At 41.7% G+C, this 21,473-nt stretch overlaps 1 protein-coding gene across 1 annotated transcript in view; it reads right to left on the bottom strand.

Annotated features, from left to right (window-relative positions):
* KCNK10 (potassium two pore domain channel subfamily K member 10) overlaps positions 1 to 21,473 on the bottom strand; it is a 114,143-nt gene that overhangs the window by 41,515 nt on the left and 51,155 nt on the right. The window contains exons 3-4 of the mRNA XM_075926750.1: positions 5,241 to 5,358; positions 1,118 to 1,278 (exon numbers count right to left, since the gene is read on the bottom strand). Coding sequence (XP_075782865.1) covers positions 1,118 to 1,278; positions 5,241 to 5,358 — 279 coding nt within the window. The remainder of the gene's footprint in view (positions 1 to 1,117; positions 1,279 to 5,240; positions 5,359 to 21,473) is intronic.

The raw sequence follows: 21,473 nt of genomic DNA, 5'->3' as shown, positions 1-21,473 counted from the left end.
TAAAATGACTAGAAATTTTGTATCCCTTGAATTGTGGGTGCCCAACTTGAGACATCTTCAAAGGATCAGATTTTTAGAAAGTAGATGCTCAGCAGTTTCTGAAAATCAAGACTTTTCAAGCAGTCTCTAGTGAGGCATGTAAAAACTGAGTTATCCAAAATCACTAGTCATTTTTTGAAAATGGAGGCCAAAAGATATTCCTAAGGTATGGACTGGATACTTCATGGGTGGCTAAACGGAGCAATTACTCATACTCTAGTCTAATGATCAATTATTTTAGTTCCAAAATCAACTGAAAGTATTTTGTATTTGTGGGATTGTTTCAGATACAGGGGCTAATTAAAATAGTCAGGATGGACAATCTCTCATCTACACTATCCCAACAAGACTTGCCTCCCGTTATGCCACATACCAGAGAACTATGATATGGTCACATAACTTCGGGAAGTCCTGCATCTAAAGCGTGACTCCTTGTAATGAAACCACGATGTCAGTAAAGCAGCATTAGCCAGTGCTATGATACCACTTCCAGGTGAAGTGTTTGATGAAGAAGCAGTACTTCTGTGGGATGTAATTCAACAGAATGGACCATGTTCTGGGGTCATTGCACTTAGACCATTCAACTCCAGATTGCTTTGTATCATTAGGAACTGGTATAAAATATGTAAGTAGTTCCAAGTGTGATAAAAGCTGTGGAGAAAGGGAGGAACTATGGACCAGACTTTCAGCTGGCTTCAACACAGTTAGTGGAGCTATGCTAATTTACACCAACTATGGATCTGGCTCCATCTGTCTGTTTTTCTCTATTTTGAAACCTTTCAGCTACCACTTATTTTGAGTTCTACATAGTTCACCCTAGAAATCAGGCTTCACAAAACTTATTTTTGTTTTCCCAACTGATGCATCTGAGGGTTACTATGTATACCTGGTCCCACAGAATCTGTATCATTTTGACATTTCCTGCATTGAAAATGAAGACAATCATACAAACAAACTATGCAGTTAAGGATATATGTGTCCAGCATGCAAAACCTTGTAAGATTCTATGTAGTGCTAGCAGTATTTGAGGTTAAACAAATTAGACCACACCAGCAAAGATTTCTAACCATGAGCTTACTCGGAAAACTTTCTCCACTCTTGTGATACTTTTCCCAAAGATGGTTCCAAGTTGGTCTCCAATTCCAGCCAGCAGGAAGCCGAACAGTGGAATCCCAAATATGGCATACAAAATGCAGAAAATTTTGCCTCCTTCAGTGCTTGGGGCAATGTTCCCATACCCTGGAGAGAAAAATTATCAGCATAACTTTACAATTCTGACATGACCTCTTCTTCAGGTACCTTTATGTCAAATCCTGACTGTAAATAATTTCTGAAAAAAAAAAAGCAAGTTTCCTTACATGCTTTCTCCCGCATTATGTCCATCAAACAGAGATCAAACAGTCTGGCTTTTTTAGTGGTGCCCATTGGAAACCAGTATTAGTTATTCACATGCGACCCTCAGTTACTACTATTTTCCTCTGGATTCATCTTCCCAACTAAAGTTGTTGTTTGAGTAACTGCGCTACATTTATTCAGCGTGGCAGCTGCACAGTACGCTACAGGAAACCTTTAGATTAGAGCCCTGGCCTATCTCTTCCATGCTGCTGCCACATTTGAACTCTGTCAATTGCTTCCTGATGGGAGGATGACTCACCTGAATATTCTCATTTGCAGTTTTCAGTTCTGAATTACATAGGCTCCTTACCATAGACTATACAAATTGCCATTTCCAGTTCTTGCTGCTGTGCTAGCATAAGGCTTCAAAGACTTCTTTTATTCACTCTTCTTTTTAATTTAATAATAAAAAAGCCTAAGTTTTATTTTTCATTATTTTTAATGGGCTTTCACAAGCTGCTCTTTGAGAATTCTCTGTGGAGATTATTTACATTTAAATAGCATTGTTAATGTGGTAATAAAGACTCCTATATGTCTTCATGTTCTTCATTGTTAGGTAACTCACAGGGCTGCCTCAAGAGAAAGCAAACACTAATTAACACATAATTAGCTGTGTGTTTGTGCTAAATTGAAGCTCTCTGTTCAGACTGAACACCTTAGGTCACGTTTGGTTTGGACTCCAGCTCTGGTTTCAAACTTCAGAACTCATTATCAGTGTAGAAGGCCTTCGAGTACAAAGAATAACTCTCATACCAACTACCAGCAAGAAGCCTTTTGCCCAAAGGGCCCCACAATCTTACTACAGCCACAGCACCAGGGGGCTGTGGGAGGCTAATACTGGCAATAGGATTGGATTTTGAGGGTATATCTACATTCGGTGCTATTTCAGGATACTTCCAGTATACCGAAATAGCTATTCCGCGTCTTGACAGCATGCCCATTATTTAAAAATATCTTTCAAAATAACAGGCATGCTATTCCGATGTCCCTGTAAACCATGTTCCGTGAGGATTAAGGGACATTTTGAAATAGTGGTTTATTTCAAAATGTGGTGCTGTGTAGACAGCTCCAAGTGATGAAATAAGCTATTTCAAAATTAACTTGAAATAAGCTATGCAATTTGCATATCTCAAATTGTGTAGCTTATTTCTAGCTAAGGTGCAGTGTGGATGCACCCTAAGGATACATCTACACTGCAGTACTATTTCGGGATACTTCCAGTATCCTGAAATATCTATTCTGTGTCTTTTAAACAAGCCCATTATTTTGAAATAGCTTTTGAAATAACAGGCTCACTATTCTGACATCCCTGTAAACCTCGTTCTATGATGATTAAGGGACTTTTCAGAATAGCGCTCTATTTTGAAATACACTCGAAATAAGCTGCACTATAACTCAAAATAACATACCCTTTAGGGTGCGTCTACACTGCACCCATAGTTCGAAATAAGCTATGCAATTCAAGTTAATTTTGAAATAGCTTATTTTGTAATTTGGTGCTGTCTACACAGTGCCAAATTTTGAAATAAACTGCTCTTCTGAAATGTCCCTTAATCCTCGTGGAACGAGGTTTGCAGGGACATCAGAATAATGAGCCTGTTATATTTCAAAATAACGGGTTTGTTCAAAAGACGTGGAAGAGCTATTTCAGGATACTGGAAGTATTCCCGAAATATTGCCATGGTGTAGACATACCTTTAGAGAGTAATTTGCCCGGAAACCATAGGGAAAGTATCACCCTCTTAGTTTATTTCAAAGTTGATATATAGTGTAGACCTAGCCTCCATGTGCTATCTCAGAATAGTTATTCTGAAATAGCTTGTTTCGAAATAGCATGTCTACACTACAAGGAAACTTAAAAATTAGTTTGAGGCAGGCTTCCCTAATGTAGACATGTTACCTTTATTCAGAGCCCCAAGAGGCACTGGGGACGAATAAGTTAGAATGGCCCTTGTGAGGCGCTATTTCAAAATTGTAGCAAAGGAGCTTCTACACACCTTTTTTCGAAATAGCTATTTCAGAATAGGCGTTATTCTTTGTAGAATGAGGTTTACCGATTTCAGAATAAGCCGCCCATTATTTTAAAATTATTTCGAAACAACGGAAATGCTGTGTAGACGCTTGCATAGTTATTTGGGAATAACGGCCATTATTCCGAAATAACTTTGCTTCATAGACATACCTGGAAAGTGCCAGAAGACTTGTGTGTGTAGAAAAGGAGAACACACTGTGACATTTTAAAAAATTTAGCCAGGCCAATAATGAGTGCATTTTCCCAGCACTAGGGAAGGAAGAGTAATAATGCCTCTGCACAAACAAGTGAAACACCTTCAGCCACTGCAGTATGTACATGTTCCTCCTTTCTCTCCACTCTCCATGTGTCTCTGGACAGTGATTTATTACTTCAGTGGTCATTTGGGAAACATGATTACCATTAAAGAGAGGAAACAGTATTCTTCACTGTATTACCCTCAATATTAGAGTTATGATTATTTTAGGGTCTTCATTAAAACCATTCATTATAGTGGTTTGTTGCTTATCTACTCCAAAAATTACCACACACCCACAAATGAATTATTTAAAAATATAAAGGAAAAATCAGATTAAATTCAAAATTGTAACTGATAAATCCTAGTGTTGATTTTTGTAAACAAGACCCTAATCACAGGGTCTGATTCAGGACAGTATCCATATTCAGGAAAGTCAGTTAAGTACATGCTTGACTTTACGCATATACTTAAATCCTACTGCAATCAACAAAGTCTAAACATATGATTCAATGCTTTTCTGAATCAAGCTGTGAACTATAATATGCCATCTATGAAGATTCCAAACATTTTTATGTAAAAATAAATCAGTATGAATAACACCTCAATTATTGACTTTCCACAGAAATATGAGCTGCTGGTAAACACAAAGATCATCAATTGAGTGTCCTCAGAAGAATTAAATCAAAGACAGTGACAAAAGTCATTAGGTGGGTAAAGAATTCATTCATAAATTGGGAGAGACTGAAAAGATTGGGGCTATTTAGGAGAATACAAGAGGGAACCTGACAGATTAATACAAATATTAGTGGAATAAAATAGGTAAATTGAGCATTCCTATTTAGTCTTTCACGTAGTTCAGGAACAAGGAGACATTCAGTGACATTTAAAGAAAACAGTTTTAAATCTGGTAAAAGAAAAGGGTTGTGGGTTTTTTTTCCACAATGCATAATTAACTTGTTGAACTCATTGCTACCAGTTATCATTTAGGCAAAAGTTTTGTAAGATTTTTAAAATGATTAAACCTTTATAGGGACAATGAATATACCACTAGTTAAAATAACTAGAATCTAGAAACAATTATGAGGGCTATAAAATCTCATGCTTCAGAGCATAAGCCAATTACTGACTGATGTGATTAGGAAGAAATTACCTTTGGAGGAAAGTTATTCCATTAATGACCAGTACCAGGTTTTCTACACCCACATCTGAAGCATCTGGCATTTGTGCTTGACCTTCAGAGACTGAGATGGTTTGCATAGCCATGCCAAGTAGGCAGCCACCTGTACGAGGAATAACAAGGCTACAGAACTATGAAAATTTCTGCTTTCTGCCAGCCTTGCTTTCTTGAACTATCATTATATAAGGAATTCCTGATGTGCACCCCAGGGCTCAGTGTCAGATACACCACATAATGATACAGTCAGAGCAGCCCAAATGGTGCAGTTCTGTTGCTTTGCCTGTCTCTCTGAAACATGGTGAATCTTATTTCACTCTACACTGTTCAATGTCACCATCTACCTTAAAATATAAAGATACCTATGGTTGTGATGACTGTTCCAGCAAAGAAAAAGGCACTTCCAAGGTCCCAGTGACTGCTGTTGTTAGACGAGTTTCCTATGGGACTGACTCCTGCATTATCTGCATCAATGGCATGCTGCAAGGAAAGAGATAACAAGTTGGTCTGCAAAGTGCCTTCTTAAACATGGTACAGTTAGAAACAGGAACCCCAGTTCCACATATCAGTGGATCTGAATTCTGTAACTGATGTTCCAAGTCCAGTATCATCCTCCATACAAATTGTATCCCCAAGTATTCTACAGAATTAAATAATAAATATCAAAGGGGTAGAAAAATTTAGAGCCAAGTGACGAAAGATACAATGAGGCTTGAAATCAAATGGAAAATTGATGCAGCAGAGAACTGCAGAAATGCTGTTCCAGAGGCAGAAGCAGAAGAGTAAAGAGGCTCTGTAATGGTGGACTGGGATGAGGTGGATGTTAAAGGTAACAGAGAGGGTTGTAAATAGAAATAATATGCACTGAGAATCTAGTCAGTCAAGGGTTTTAATTATCAGGTAATTAAATACATTACATAAAGTTATTAATATCAGATGCTAAATAAAGTACAGGATACCTAATATGAAAGGGAAAAAAAAGGTCTGCTTAATATCTAGGACTTCCCAATTGCCACTATGGTGCACACCATGGACCCTTGGGATTTCATAGCACTAGAGGTGATAGATCTGCCTCTCCTGATAGCACAGATTCCTGCCATCTGATACAAAACTCAGCCTTCATCAATAGTCATGACACATCTGAGCAGGTCTGATCCCATTCTGAGGATGGCAGTGTTGCCTATAGACTAGTGGTATGGAGCTTTTCATGCATGGGCAATGGATCGTTCTCCATGCCATGCCAAGAAAAAGTGTAAAAGAGGCTTGGCTGTAGGACTGGGATTGGATTACAAATTCAAAGGAGGTTAATACTGAAAAATCCCTGCAGATTCCTGTATTTATTCTCTGCATATTTATGTATCAGTACAATCATGTGACTTCATATAGCCTAGAGCGCATTTAGCATCTGAGGGTTACTGAGGTGTGGAGTTTGCCCACATAGCAGGGAAATACCTGGACTGATAGATTTAAAGTATAACTTCAGTACCTCTGGTTTTTAACAGATCCACGGACACCATCCCAGCTGCATCATTCCTTCCCTCACTGCCCCTTCTGCACCTGTCTCTGACCCCTACCTGTACCCCACTGGCACTTCCCTTGGCAATCTTCGCCACTCTCTTTCAAGAACATTTGTTCCATCTGATAAGACCACAACTATCCCCAACTCCTTCGGGGCAAATCCTGAAATTATGAACTGTCTTGATAATCAGAGGGTCAGCTCCCTCAACTAAAAGGATACAGTTTTGGACAGCCCTATGGTGTGTTTCCTTTTTTCACTAACATCACTTGCTGCTTGGCATTAGCTAGTTAATCCAGACAGCCATCTTCAGGTAGTATGTGTCTACACTCGGCTGTTTGTCCCCTCAATTGCCAGTTCAATCAAGGAACTTATATTTGTCAAGGCTAGTGTGGACACTGCCTACATTTGATCCAGGTGACACACATTTGTATGGCTGCGTCTAGATTGGCATGATTTTCTGGAAATGCTTTTAACGGAAAACTTTTCCGTTAAAAGCATTTGCGGAAAAGAGCGTCTAGATTGGCACGGATGCTTTTCCGCTAAAGCACTTTTTGCAGAAAAGCGTCTGTGCCAATCTAGACGTGCTTTCCCGCAAAAAAGCCCTGATCGCCATTTTCGCGATCGGGGCTTTTTTGCGGAAGACAAATCTGAGCTGTCTACACTGGCCCTTTTGCGCAAAAGCTTTGTGCAAAAGGGACTTTTGCCTGAACGGGAGCAGAATAGTATTTCCACAAGAAGCACTGATTTCTTACAGTAGGAAGTCAGTGCTTTTGTGGAAATTCAAGCGGCCAGTGTAGACAGCTGGCAAGATTTTCCGGAAAAGCGGCTGATTTTCTGGAAAAACTGGCCAGTCTAGACACAACCTATATGTTTGTAAATACTAGGCCTTATAAATATGTGACATACCTTCATTTAATTGACAATTAATTTGAGATTTTAAAAAGTCTTATGAATAGAAGCCCATAGCACACAGGAGAGCTGAACTGCTGATGTGACAGAGCATGAGGTACTGAGGGTATATCTACACTACCCTCCTAGTTCGAACTAGGAGGGTAATGTATGCATACCGCACTTGCTAATGAAGCCCGGGATTTAAATTTCCCGGGCTTCATTAGCATAAGCGGGGAGCCGCCATTTTTAAATCCCCGCTGCTTCGAACCCCATGTAGCGCGGCTACACGGGGCTCGAACTAGGTAGTTCGGACTAGGGTGCCTATTCCGAACTACCGGTACACCTCGTTTCACGAGGAGTAACGGTAGTTCGGAATAGGACCCTAGTCCGAACTACCTAGTTCGAGCCCCGTGTAGCCGCGCTACACGGGGTTCGAAGCAGCGGGGATTTAAAAATGGCGGCTCCCCGCTTATGCTAATGAAGCCCGGGAAATTCAAATCCCGGGCTTCATTAGCAAGTGCGGTATGCATACATTACCCCGCTAGTTCGAACTAGCGGGGTAGTGTAGACATACCCTGAGAGAACTGATTCTGGATTGTTTGGAGGGAAGTGCTATAATTTGGCTCATCTGGTATTCCAGCTCCTTTCTTCAAGAATCCAAGCTAAGAAAAACTGTTTTTCTTACCATCAGAGGACAAACTCTCTTGAGTATTTGGAGGGTTATTCAGTGGAAGCAGTACAGATGTTCCCAAGTGCAGAAATGTGGCCCAAAAAGTGAAAGTGAAAGAAAAACAAAGCTCTACCACTTTTGTCCTTCCTTTTCAATTATATTAAATCACTGTCTCCCTCACCATCATTCTCCCGTACATTGCTTGTCATCGAGCATACAAAAGGATATTCCTGCTGCACTTGTTTCTCTATTACAATGACTTTTCATTAGTAAGAAGATAATTCTTTTCTAGACTCTTCTTCTCCTTGTTTTTTTGACCCTTTAGTGAGGATGTTTGCTATAGATTCATCTTTATTCCCAGTCCTACAATAATGTTCTGAGGACTCATTATGTTGCCAAGATTTTTTTAGACAACTTTTTAGTTTCTTTGTCAGCTCAACCGTAACCAATTCAACAAAATAACAAGACACCAAACATTTGTAGAATCATCAAAACTAACTCATTGTAACTCTTGTCTTTAACTTACATACCTGCTTCCTTTATTTTTGTATTCGCTTTTCCTATTGTGTTTCTGTTTAAGCTCATAAGCGATGAGGGCCTGGTCATTGTCCATAAAGCATCCAACACATTCTGGACACCACATAAACAAATGGTATGTGAAAGATTACTACACTATTTCCAACTCTGTCTACAATGCTCTCCTCTTGCATCTTTTACCTTCCAATATAAATTCTTTCTTTCGACAACCACAGCCATAATACTCAGTTCAGCTTCTGGAGCTGTGGCCACATCAATTATTATGCTCTCTAATTTTTGTCTGAAAAACATTTTATATCTTCTTCAGTTCAATGATTGCTTTTCATAGGCAAACTCAACAATGCATCCAAATAATAATAATAGTGCTGTCTATGCCAAATGATAACTGTATGCTTTGTCTTGTACAGCAGAGGTAACCTCACACCTCATAGCTTCTGCTAGGATCTGACACTGACTGTATTATTAGGGAGCAAGGGAATCATAATAAGAACCAAATATTCACTGGTATTAAGCCTCAGATATTAGCAGCAGAAGCATCTTGCTAAATTGTAAGCCATGTCATGTATCCCAAAGTGATTTCATGATCAGAGTCTCTGAACAAAGTAATGGAATTTTGCATAATTATTTCATTAAATAAATAAAAAATAACACAGATCTATCTTTCTTTTGTCTTGTGAAGCTTTAGGCCAATACAAAAATACACTTCAGTAGAACAAGAATCCTAGCATTTGCCAGTCAGGCCTCCGGTTCTCTTGGGGCTCCCCTGCTGGCCACTGCCCTAGCCACTGCCCTGGCCAGCAGGCTGCACTGGCACAACTGCCTGGCTCCACTGTACCTGGACCACTTGCAGGCCTCTGCTCCCAGCCACCAGGCCCACAGACTGCCAGCCTCACTCAAAGAGCTCTGCTCCCAGCTGCATGGCTTTGCTTCTGGGGGCCCATCCCCACACAGGGCGCCTTCCACTCCTGGGGCTCTGCTCCCAGCCACCCAGCCCCGCATGGCCTGCCAGCCAGGCTCCATTCCTGGCTGCTGGTCCCATGAGCTGCTGGCCAGGCTGCCTTCCCCCAGGCTACTGGCCTGCAGGCTGCCAGCCCACCAGACGGGCTCCACCTCCAGCCACTCTCAACCTCTGCAGTTGGAGCTCTCTACTCCAGCAACAACCGTGGTCCTACCAGATCACAGATGTTGCCAGACCAGATAGTCCCAGAACAGAGGTTCAACCTGTACTCACAATAGCCAATGGGCCATGTGTCATTTTAATCACTCCCATCATATCACCCTCTCCATAAACTTATCAAGCTCAGAATTTGAAGCCAGGTAGGTTTTTTGCCCCCACTGCTTCCCGTGGAATGATGTTCCAGAACTTCACTTTTCTGATTAGAAATCTGCTCATTTCAAGCCTAAACTTGTTGATTGCCAATTTAAAATGAATAGTGTGTTAGGTTTATATACTAACTAGAGTGGCTATTTCTTTAAAATGTCTCTATATAAGAACTGATGTTAGAAAAAAAAGTCTATCTGCTTTAGATACAATCATGCTTATAATTCGCTCAATGAAATACAGAAACACATACAAAGACATACATACAAACACATACATACATTTGTTGTTGCTTGGATTTTTTGCTTACCAAATAAGAAAAATAATCCCTTTCTTGCAAGACTACTATCTACTATCCTGGGTAATGTGATCTATTGACTATTGGACCAAGTCTCAGAAGAAGTGGGTTCTATAACTGGCTCTGCCAGTAATCTTACGCAAATAATTTTCCCTTTTCTGTGCCTTAGTTTCCCCATCTATACAATGGAGCTAATGATAATTGCTTTATTCATGCTGAGAACTGTGGATGAAAGGTACAATATAAGAGCTATGTCACTGTTACAAATTAGGAACATAACCTTGCATCATAGCAATGAGGGAGATCAAAAGAAATGGAGCAGTGCTGGAAATTAAGATAATGCCCAAGTCATCATGCTGTGAATGATGTGAGCCATCAGTGAAGTACTGCCACCCTTCTGGCAATTAGCAGCGGTTTAACTATGTACAAAACAGCAATTTAGGGCAAATAATTTTAAAAACTGTAATGCACAAGATTTGATTCTCATTTACATAAAGGACCATTTAGATTGTTCTAGCCACGTAAAGGGGACTTCAAGTGAGCATAAATAAAATGTACACCCACTGTAAGAATCCTTTACACTGAAAAAGTATAAGGGATCAGAATCCAAGAAAGAATTAGACTGACAAATAGCAATGAGTGGGTCTTAACGCAGGCAGAACAGTCATACTGCTCAATTATTTAGTCTAGTGCATGTCCAGTGCTTTGTTATCCTTAGTTGAAAGGTGCCACACAATTGCAAATATTAATGTTGTTGTCATTTCCTGATTATCTAATGTGACTGGAAATTAATTAGCTCATATTTTCCATATACATTCTTTATTTTTGCTGATCATTTTTTTCTGCTTAGGTCAGCTTTTCCATTTTCTCTACTAGGTATAAGATTCATAAATCTGCCTCATGAATTCCTATCATGCAATCCCTAGGGCGCAACCAAGTAAATCTGAAACAAAATCACAATCAGACTTTTCCTTGAAGGTTACTGAGTCGGCATGCTGCATGGCATTCTCTGGAAATTATGCCCATCTAAGGAACTGCAATGCTTAGGCAGAGGAAAAACCCAAGGGTGTCATCCTAGCTACATTGACATCACAGTTGTTATAGACTTCACAGTTTCACCCAAGTATCGTAGGGCAAGTACTACACATAGACCTTCCTTCCCTGACCTCCACTGTGACCTTCATTCCAGAAACATTTCACTATAAGAATGTATTTAAAAACAACATGGAATCAGCACAATCAGTGTAGCATTAAGTGCATTTTATTAGCTTTATTTTTACCTTCATCCTTGAACACTCACCCTTTCCACACCCTGTGGCTACGTCTAGACTGGCCACAAATTCTGGAAAAGGGATGCAAATCAGGTAAGTCAGCATAGGGAAATCCACGGGGGATTTAAATATCCCCCGCGGATTTAAATAAACATGTCAGCCGCTTTTTTTCCGGCTTGGGGAAAAGCCGGAAAAAAAGCGTCTAGACTGCGCGATCCTCTGGAATAAAGCCCTTTTCCGGAGGATCTCTTATTCCTACTTAAAAGTAGGAATAAGTAGGAATAAGAGATCCTCCGGAAAAGGGCTTTATTCCGGAGGATCGCGCCAGTCTAGATGCTTTTTTTCCGGCTTTTCCCCAAGCCGGAAAAAAAGCGGCGGACATGTTTATTTAAATCCGCAGGGGATATTTAAATCCCCCGCGGATTTCCCTATGCTGACTTACCTGATTTGCATCCCTTTTCCAGAATTTGTGGCCAGTCTAGACGTAGCCTGTATGTATGGACAGTCCTGCCTGCATTATTTCTAATTGATCATCAGTTTCTCACCCCTTTCTTGAAGGAAGGCCCCCATAAGTTTCAGCAGGGCCTACTCATGTGAGTATCATGAGCAGGATTTGGCATTTGTGTAAGCCCCATGGCATAGTTCTTTCTTTGTCAGTAAAATACTATGCACACCTGGGGGATAGAGGAGGTTGGATAAATAATTTAAATGACCACAGGGTAAAAAAAAATCTGTGTAAACATGGATTGGATCAGAAGGATGTTTAAAGAACCGTGATTTTAATAATATTGCCTTTTAGAATATCATCTTTGTAACAGCCTGATCCTACGTTCTAATATAAATGTGCCATTGTCTGTGTCAAGAATGCAGGCTTGAGCTATTCATCAACTACAAGAATGTTTCCTAGACCTAGTGAGGTTGACTTAGTAGCAGTAGTATTATTGTAGTGCCTAGGGCCTGGTCTGCTGTACTACACTAGACAAGGCAGCTTGATTTAAGGTAGGCAACTCTAGCTACACAAAATGTGTAGCTGGAGACAGCTTACCTTAAGCTGAGCCATGGCAGTGTCCACCTAGCAGGAGGCCAACGGGAGCAAACACTCCCATTGGCTTCCCTTATTCCCCAAGGACCGAGGAGTACCAGACAATGGCAGGGGCTGCCCTCAGCATTTGATTTATGGGTCTACATTAGACCCACTATATCGAATGCTAGAAGATGGATCTCTGGAGGGTCAGTCTTCTCCCTAGGGTAGACATGACCCAGGAGCCCTAGTCATGGATATGGATCCATTTTGCTAGGTGATGTACTGCCACTCAGATTTAGGTCTCAGAAAATGGCATATAATTTCAAATATATTTCTTTACCAGCTGGATGATCCTGATTGGAACCACCATGTCTCTCTGTCTTAATTACTGAACCATACACATGCCCTTATCAGTAGTGGAATTCCATTTCAGATAAATGTGCCTCACCATTCCTAACTACACTTCTGAGGATTGCACAGGGAGAAAAAAAGCCAACTGAGCTAATTGAATTGTTAAATATTAAAAAAGAAACATTATCAAACAAAACACTGATTAAAGAGACTATTTCAGGACAAACACAGGATACTCATTTTGTTTTTATTCATGAGTGTTTTTATTCATTTTTTACTTGGGCCAAGCTCCCATTGAAGTTAGCGTGAGAGATGAAAGCCAAAAAATAGCTTTAATCAAGCAAATTTCTTACAGACGGGAGTATCATTTTCAGTTAAGTACCTCAGGGATCAGTTCTTTACATTTAAATACAAGAAGACATTATCTCAGCCTGCATTTCTCGAGTAGCTGTACTAGAACGCCTGGGATAGCTAGTAGAGACCATGAGCCTCGTTCTTCTCTTACATTGTTTTTATACAGACTATTGGACTTCTTCAGGTCTTACTCCAGGGTAAGTGAAAGCACTCAGGCCCTACATGGTGTGATGGACCCCACTCCCATGCTTTAGGAAATGGACTTATGGACACGAATGCACATAAGTCAAAAGTGCTTTGGACAAATTGCTTCACGTAACCTATCAATCTTCATGTCATAATCCGCTATGTCTGTTTATCTTATTTTGGTGTATGTATCATTCTTGTGGGTAAAATTAGATATATGGAGAGTGGAATGCTTTATTGTTTTTAAATGTGTGAATGAAAGCTACCACAGGGGTTACCTTCAATGTCTTGATGGCTAAGTGTTAAGCAATCTCTTTTGTCCTTCAAGCTTTAGCAGTGGTTGGTCTGGGTAAGTCACATGTACACACCAACTGGCCAGGTGACTTCCCATGCAAAAAGGGAATCTTTAAAACAATAGGAAAGTTGGAGTCTTTTGTCTTTGGCTGACACACCCGAGGGAAGGAACCAAAGACCTCAGGGTGAGGAACAGCCCTGGTTTGCAAGGCTTTGCTGGAAAAGGAACAGTTTCACGATGAGTTTGTAATGCGTTTGGGTGCATCTAGACTGGCAAGATTTTGTCTTGCCGCCTATCTACACTGGCTGCGAGTATTTGCGCAAGAACACTGACTTTGCACTGTGCAAAATCAGTGGTTCTTGCGCAAATACTCTGACGCTCCCGCTCAGGGATAAGTCCTCTTGCGCAAGTATTCTTGCGCAAGAGGGCCAGTGTAGACAGACAAGTTAATTTCTTGCGCAAGAAAGCCCGATGGCTAAAATGGCCATCAGAGCTTTCTTGTGCAAGAAAGCGTCTACACTGGGCACGGATGCTTTTGCGCAAAAGCAAATCTTTGGTGCAAAGACATATGCCAGTATAGACACTCTCTTGCACAAATACTTTTAATGGAAAAACTTTTCTGTCAAAAGTATTTGCGCAAAATCATGCCAGTCTAGACGCAGCCTTGTGTACTGAGGTTTCAGTGTTAGAGTTAGCTAAGCATTTTCTGTTATTTTGAGTTTGTAATCTACTTTGCTCTGCCTGTTCTCACTTATAACCACTTAAATCCTACTGCTTGTACTTAACAAAATCACTCTTATTTTCTATGAAGCCCAGTGTAAATAATTATTACCTGGGGGAGCAATCCGTGTATACATTCCCCCTTTGGTTGTTAAAGGGTACTTATCCAAACAATTCTTTGGGGGTTTTGATCCCATTTGGGGAGTGGTATCCCAGGAAGCTGGTCCCTAAACTGCACTTTCCTTGGACCTGAAGAGATTCAGTGTCTGTACTGCTTCTAAAGGGGGCATTGATCTCAGCTCAGTGTCTTGGCTGGGGGAGACCAGGGAGCTGGCCCAACAGGACAGGGCAGTGAGGAATCCCAGAGAGCAGGAAGGCAAGTGGCAGTGGCTTTGTCAGCATTCCTAGAGACACCCCCGAGAGATCTTCTGTAACCGTATCCTGTCACACATGGTGCTATCAGTTTCCCACACATCGTCTGGAGTTCCCCATAGCCCAATTTATAGCAGCAAGGGATCCTTAGACAGATAGAAGATGTAACTGGGAATAAGCTTCACTGTGATTCATAGTTTAATTTTCTGAGCCTTCCAGTTAATGGGAAGTATAATGAACAGAATGTCAGATGATCTCTAAACTGTTAGGTTTTCAATTCTGTGACATTATAGCCACATGGAACCCCTCCTCCTCCCACACCACCCAAAAAAAAAAAAGAGAGAGAGAGAGAGAGAGAGAGAGAGAGAGAGAGAGGATTTAGGAAGAGGTACTAATGGAAAAGTTAATAGGATTCAAGAAATAGTGCCACAAGGTGATATCCATATTGTATGGCTGCCATTTCATGAGCATCTCAAGGAAAATGAGATCTAACAATGTTTTTTTAAAGTAGCTATCATTCTTTCCTAATATGTATTACGAAGTAGCCTGTCTCTTTTTGAGATATGGTCATTCAAAACTCCTGATCCTAATGATTGTTTCTCACATAATATATTCTTCCCATAGCTGCTTTGTCTTCATTGTGATACAATACATTACAATGAAAAAGTTTAACTCTACTGCACCTCATGTTGGAATATTGCTGTTACAATACTTTCTCTAAGAAAATGAAAAAATGAATTATTTAAAAACTAATTATACATTCTTAAAATGCATGTAAATGTGATATCACTGCTAATTTGTGTGGCTTCTCCTCCTGGAGAAATTGTTTCTATGCAACAAGTACTGGTGGGACACATCTTGAAGTCCTTCCTCAGATTTTTGCTCAGCCCTGTCTAAGAACTAAATAAGGCTAGGGTCTAGTTGGTGGGTCTTGCACGGGTCCTCAGGATCAAGCTGATCGCCGTATTTGGGGTCAGGAAGGAATTTTTCCCTGAATGAGATTGGCAGATACCCTGCTTTTGTTTTTGTTTTTTGGGTTTTTTTGTTTTTGTTTTTTGCCTTCCTCTGCAGCATGGGGCAGGGATCATTTGCAGGTTTAAACTAGTGTAAATGGTGGATTTTCTGTAACTTGAAATCTTTAAATCATGACTTGAAGATGAGAGTACTTAGTCACAAGTTATGGGTCTATTACAGGAGTGGGTGGGTGAGAGTCTGTGGCCTGCAATGTACAGGAGGTCAGACTAGATGATCATGATGGTCTCTTCTGACCTAGCAGTCTGTGAGTCTAAAGCAGTGTTTCTCAAAGTGGTCCACTGACCCACTCTGAGAGAGCTGCTAATGGGCCACTCGGTTTGTTTAGGGGCAGGAGAGCCAGGCAGTCGCCCGGAACCACCTTTTTCAAGGGGCCACTGACAGAGCCGGTCCTAGGGGTGTGCCGTGACCATGTTTTGGCCTGACCTCCTGAATCCTCCCTGACCCCCTCCCCCCTTTTTTCTTGACAAATTTTTGTCCGGTATTTTTTTAAACCATCTGGAAACCTTACGGGCGTACCAGGCAGTCACCTGGGGCTGCCAATTGGTTAGGACTGGCCCTGTCTACAGCCACGGACCCTTGCAGCTCCCATTGGCTCTGATTCACTGTTTGAAGCCAAGGCAAACTGCAGGAAGTCAATGAAAGCCATAAGCTGCAGAGCCAGTAAGTAAACAAAATGGACCACTTTCAGAAACACTGTACTAAGGCTTCTGCCTGTATTAAACACGCCTCTGATGTCAAGGAGATGAATCTTTTCCATATCTAATTTTACACAATAACAACAGGCCAGAGCTTAGCATTTTTGTCAGGTCTGCAAAACATATGCAGCCTAACCCAAAGTTCACTAAAGCTGGTCCAGAGATTCCCATTGACTTCAATGGGCTTTGAATCAGGCCTCAATGAGAGATTTGCTCCAGCTTCAGTGAACTTCAGATTAAACCCTTTGCCTTCAATATTCTTTCTTGCAAACAAACAATAAAAAGTATAGTACTAACTTGTGTCCCATGCCTCCTAAATTGAAGAAAAACCCTGACTTTTATCCCTTCTATGGTCACATCCCCCTGGACCCTAACGTGAATGAACATCATGACTTCACATTTTGTAAATGGTCAGTGGAAATCGTATCTCTGAAAACACAAAAGTTGTAGCTTTTAGAACTTGTTTACTCAGTCTTTTCTAAAACTCAGAAGGATCCAGAAGGGACTGCCAGCCTTCTAAGCTGGTGAAACTGACAGCAGGCTGCGTAAGCACATATTCATCTCATGAACCAAACCATAGACTTTCACACAGTAGTGTTACCAACCTGCTCCCTCCACAAAATCTCTGAGTAAGCATCCCCCTCATGCCAACCCTCCCACACATGCAGAGTCCTAGGGTTTATACATGCTACCACTTATGTCAGTGTAACTGACATCACTCAGAGATGTGAATAAGCAACCCCCTTAAGAGACATGAGTGAACAGTGTTATGTCTGCAAGAGAGCTTCTCCCACAACATAGCTATCGCCTCTCACTGAGGTGGCTTTATTATACTGATGGGAAAGTTCACTTCTATCGGCATGGAGTGTCTTCACTAGATGCACTGCAGCTGCATCACTGCAGCTGTGCCACTGTAATGCTTCTAATGCATATGTAATGTGAACTGTTCATCTTTCACTGACTGAGTCATCAATCCAGCTCAGAAAGTGAATATGAGAATCCTTCAGTAGGCATCCTAATTGTAGCTGACCTGTTTCAAAAAAGTAAGTAAGCATCCAATTTTCAGGTTCCTTTCTCCTATCCTCCTTCTGGAATAGAACCCAGGTGCTGCCAGCCTTTAGAAAAGCTTTGCAATGAACAACTGCCTAAATAAGCAGCTGTTCTGGGACCTGTATAGTCGCCAACCACTGAAACATTCTGTAGACAGCTGAGTGAGTTTAGGACTTGTATAGGCTTTTACAACGTTTACTATAATCCTCCCAAGAAATAGACAATTATTATCCCCATTTTAAATATGTGGAAACTAAGGCACAGAGATGTTCCGGCCAAGTGCCAAGATATTCAAAAATGTATGCCTAAAGTTGGGTTCCAAAACCATATTTTAGGCACTCACGGTGCATCTACACTGCACCCTTAGCTCGAAATAAGCTACACAATTTGAGCTGAGCAAATTACGTAGATTATTTTGAGTTAATTTTGAAATAACTTATTTTGAAATTTGGCGCTGTCTACACAGCACCAAATTTCAAAATAAACCACTATTCTGAAACGTCACTTAATCCTTGGGAAACACGGACGTCAGAACAACAAGCATGTTATATTTCGAAATAACAGGCTTGCTTAAAAGATGAGGAATAGCTATTTTAGGATACCAGAAGTATCCCAAAATAGCGCTGCTGTCTAGATGCACCGTCAGATACTACAGGAGGCTTGATTACCAGAAGCACAGCACACTTAGGGTATGTTTACACTACAAAGTTAATTTGAACTAATAGACGTTAGTTCGAATTAACTTTGATAGGCACTACACATGCAAACCGCTAGTTCGAACTTAATTCGAACTAGCGGTGCGCTTAATTCGAACTAGGTAAACCTCATTCTACGAGGACTAACGCCTAGTTCAAATTAACTAGTTTGAATTAAAGGCTGTGTAGCCACTTAATTCAAACTAGTGGGAGGCTAGCCCTCCCCAGCTTTCCCTGGTGGCCACTCTGGGCACCACCAGGAAATCTCTTCTGCCCCCCTCCCGGCCCCGGAGACTTAAAGAGGCACGGGCTGGCTACGGTGCCCGTGCCAGGTGCAAGCCTGCCAGCGCCCAGCCAGCAGACCCTGTACCTGGCACGGCTTGAGCCAGCCACCCGCTGTCACCCAGCCCTCCGCCTCTTCCCGGAACCAGGCTGGTGGCTCCCAGGAGCCTGCCAAGGTCCGCAAGAGGTAGGCGCCCACGTGGTCTAGTGCGGACATCGTGGACCTCATCCACGACCTCCACACTAGCACAGGAAAGTGGCTGTCTAGGGCAGGATAGATGCCAGCCTGGCCACCCAGGAGCAGGTGTGCATGAAGATCAGGGTGGTCCACTGAGACCCCCAACCCTGAGCCCTGAGCTTAGAATGGCCGTACTGGGTCAGACCAAAGGTCCGTCTAGCCCAGTAGCCTGTCTGCCGACAGTGGCCAACACTAGGGACCCTGGAGGGGATGGACCGAAACAATGACCAAGCCATTTGTCTCGTGCCATCCATCTCCAGCCTTCCACAGAGGCCAGGGACACTATTTCTACTCCCTGGCTAATAGCACTCCATGGACTCAACCTCCATGACTTTATCTAACTTCTCTTTAAACTCTGTTCTAGTTCTAGCCTTCACAGCCTCCTGCAGCAAGGAGTTCCACAGGTTGACTATTTGCTTTGTGAAGAAGAACTTTCTGAACATTCATTTCATTTGGTGTCCTCTAGTCCTTCTATTATGGGAACTAATGAAGAACTTTTCTTTATGCACCCTCTCCACACCACTCTTGCTTTTATAGACCTCTATCATATCCCCCCTGAGTCTCCTCTTTTCTAAGCTGAAAAGTCCCAGTCTCTTTAGCCTCTCCTCATATGGGACCTGTTCCAAACCCCTGATCATTTTAGTTGCCCTCCCCTCTCCCACTCTCTCTCTTCCCCTCTCCCACCTCCTTTTCCCAGTCTCCCCAAGTTTTGTTCCATAAAGAGAGTTTCTATTTTTGAACACACATGTCCTTTATTTTGTACATCAGGAAGGAGGCTAGGGAGGGGTAAGTGGAAGGGGGTGAGGGAGGAATGGGGTACCAGCCCCCAATGGGGAGGACTGGGGTGGCTCTGCAGGCTCCTCGGGGTGGAAGCTCTCCTGCAGCTCCCCGATTGACCCCCCCCCCCAGGATGGCAGCCTGAGGCAAGTGCAGCCAGGCTGATGGCCTAGTGCTGTGATGTGCCGAGTGTGGGCACTCAGTGCACTCCAAGCTAGGACTGCTTTGCAAGTGGGGAACCCCTGAGAACTGTCTGTCCGTGGTGGGGGTCGGGTCCCTTTAAGCACAGCCCTCGGCTAGCCTGAGACAGCAGCTCCACGCTCTAAGTCCTAACCTGCTCTGCCACCACTGCTTCCGGCCATCCTTAACCTTGGTTCAGAGTCCACTCAGTGTGGACATGCTAGTTTGAATTAGCAAAACGCTAATTCGAACTAGTTTTTAAGTCTAGATGCGCTAATTCGAATTAGCTTAGTTCGAATTAACTAATTCGAACTAAGTTAGTTCGAGTTAGTGCTGTAGTGTAGACATACCCTTAAAGGCCAGCCCAAACTTCAAACACTAGGAATATGATTTTCAGGAACAATCAGTTCAAATTTTCTGACTCCATCACCTGTTTGCTCTAATTACATTTTCAAGTCTCCTTACAAAGAAAAAAAGTTTTAGAAAGTTGCTTTCTTTTAGAATGAAAGCAGAGGTTTCTGATAACTTCTCCAGGACCTCCTAATAGAAGCTGACTCTGGCTGCTAGTACACTGCATTTCTACAGCATCTTCTATTTGAGAATTTCAAGGTGCTTTTTGTTCACAACTTTTTTATTTAACTGAACTTCACAACACCTCTTTGTTGTTATATGCATTTTATAGATGGGGAGACTGCAGGACAAAATGTTTAACTATCATTGTACATCAGTGATAGAAGTAGGAATTAAATTTAAATCTCCTGCCTTCTGATCCTGTATTTTAACCATCAGACCTCAGACTCTCTGCAAGAATTCACAACCCAAGCACTACTTTAAAATCTACCCATCTAATATTATAAAGCTATCTGAATGTTGTCCGCTTACTCTTATAAGAAATGGATCACATGTCACTTGGAGAACTCCAATGGCTTAATCTAAGACATGAAGAATAGGAACAGAAAGGAAATGGGGACATGTAGAGAAAATAGCTTCCATAAGCAGAATACTCAAAACAGTCAACTCTTAAAAGTTTACAATTGCTTTTCTATACTATAAAGACAGTCTTTCCACTCCTCCTTCAGCAACAAAAAACTCTGTATTTTTTTCAAAAGACCCTCCTTCTGCTCTATTTATGGCTTTTTTCTTCCATCTCATTCAAGTCATCCAATTTATCGTTGTTCTACTGTCAAATGGCCAGCACAAGTCAGTTGGCTTATAACAAAAGTACTCAGGTAAACCAAGCTCCACAAAGGTATTTCAGTATCTACTAAAACCCAGATTTAGCCTAGGGTTTAGACACCTAAGTCCCAGTTTTGACTCTGCTGCAATCTACAAAACTCCTGCTGAACCCTCTTGGTGCCTACATTTTCAGGATAAAAGTTCCTTCAGTGCTTCATTTTCAGTCTCCGGGCATGCCCACTGCTGCCTGCCTGTAGATGTTTCAGGCCTTGTCTATACATAATTGGAAGATTAAATTAAGATACACATTAATTGCATACCTGGAGTTTCTGTGTGACCTCCACAGCAGGAGGTCAACAGGAGCAAACACTTCCATTGGCTTCCCTTACTCTTCACGAGGAGCAGGAATACCAGCGCTGATGGAGGTGCCCTCTGAATTCAATTTAGCGGGTCTTTATTAGACCCACTAAATTGAACTCCAAAAGATCAATCACAGCAGCATCAATCTTCCCCATAATGAAGACATGGGCTCCGTGCCTATTTCCTATCTAAACCGCAGAGCAGTTCACAAGCCAGGGAAGATCAGCATCCAGTCACCTAACCTGCATGTGGTATCTGATCCAGTAGGTAAATTCAAAGGCTGCCTATTAAATCAGGG

Source organism: Pelodiscus sinensis, chromosome 4 (genome assembly GCF_049634645.1).
Source record: "Pelodiscus sinensis isolate JC-2024 chromosome 4, ASM4963464v1, whole genome shotgun sequence".
Taxonomy (NCBI): Eukaryota; Metazoa; Chordata; order Testudines; family Trionychidae; genus Pelodiscus; species Pelodiscus sinensis.
The sequence above is the reverse complement of the archived record's forward strand: the minus strand, read 5'-3'. Positions and strand labels throughout refer to the sequence as shown.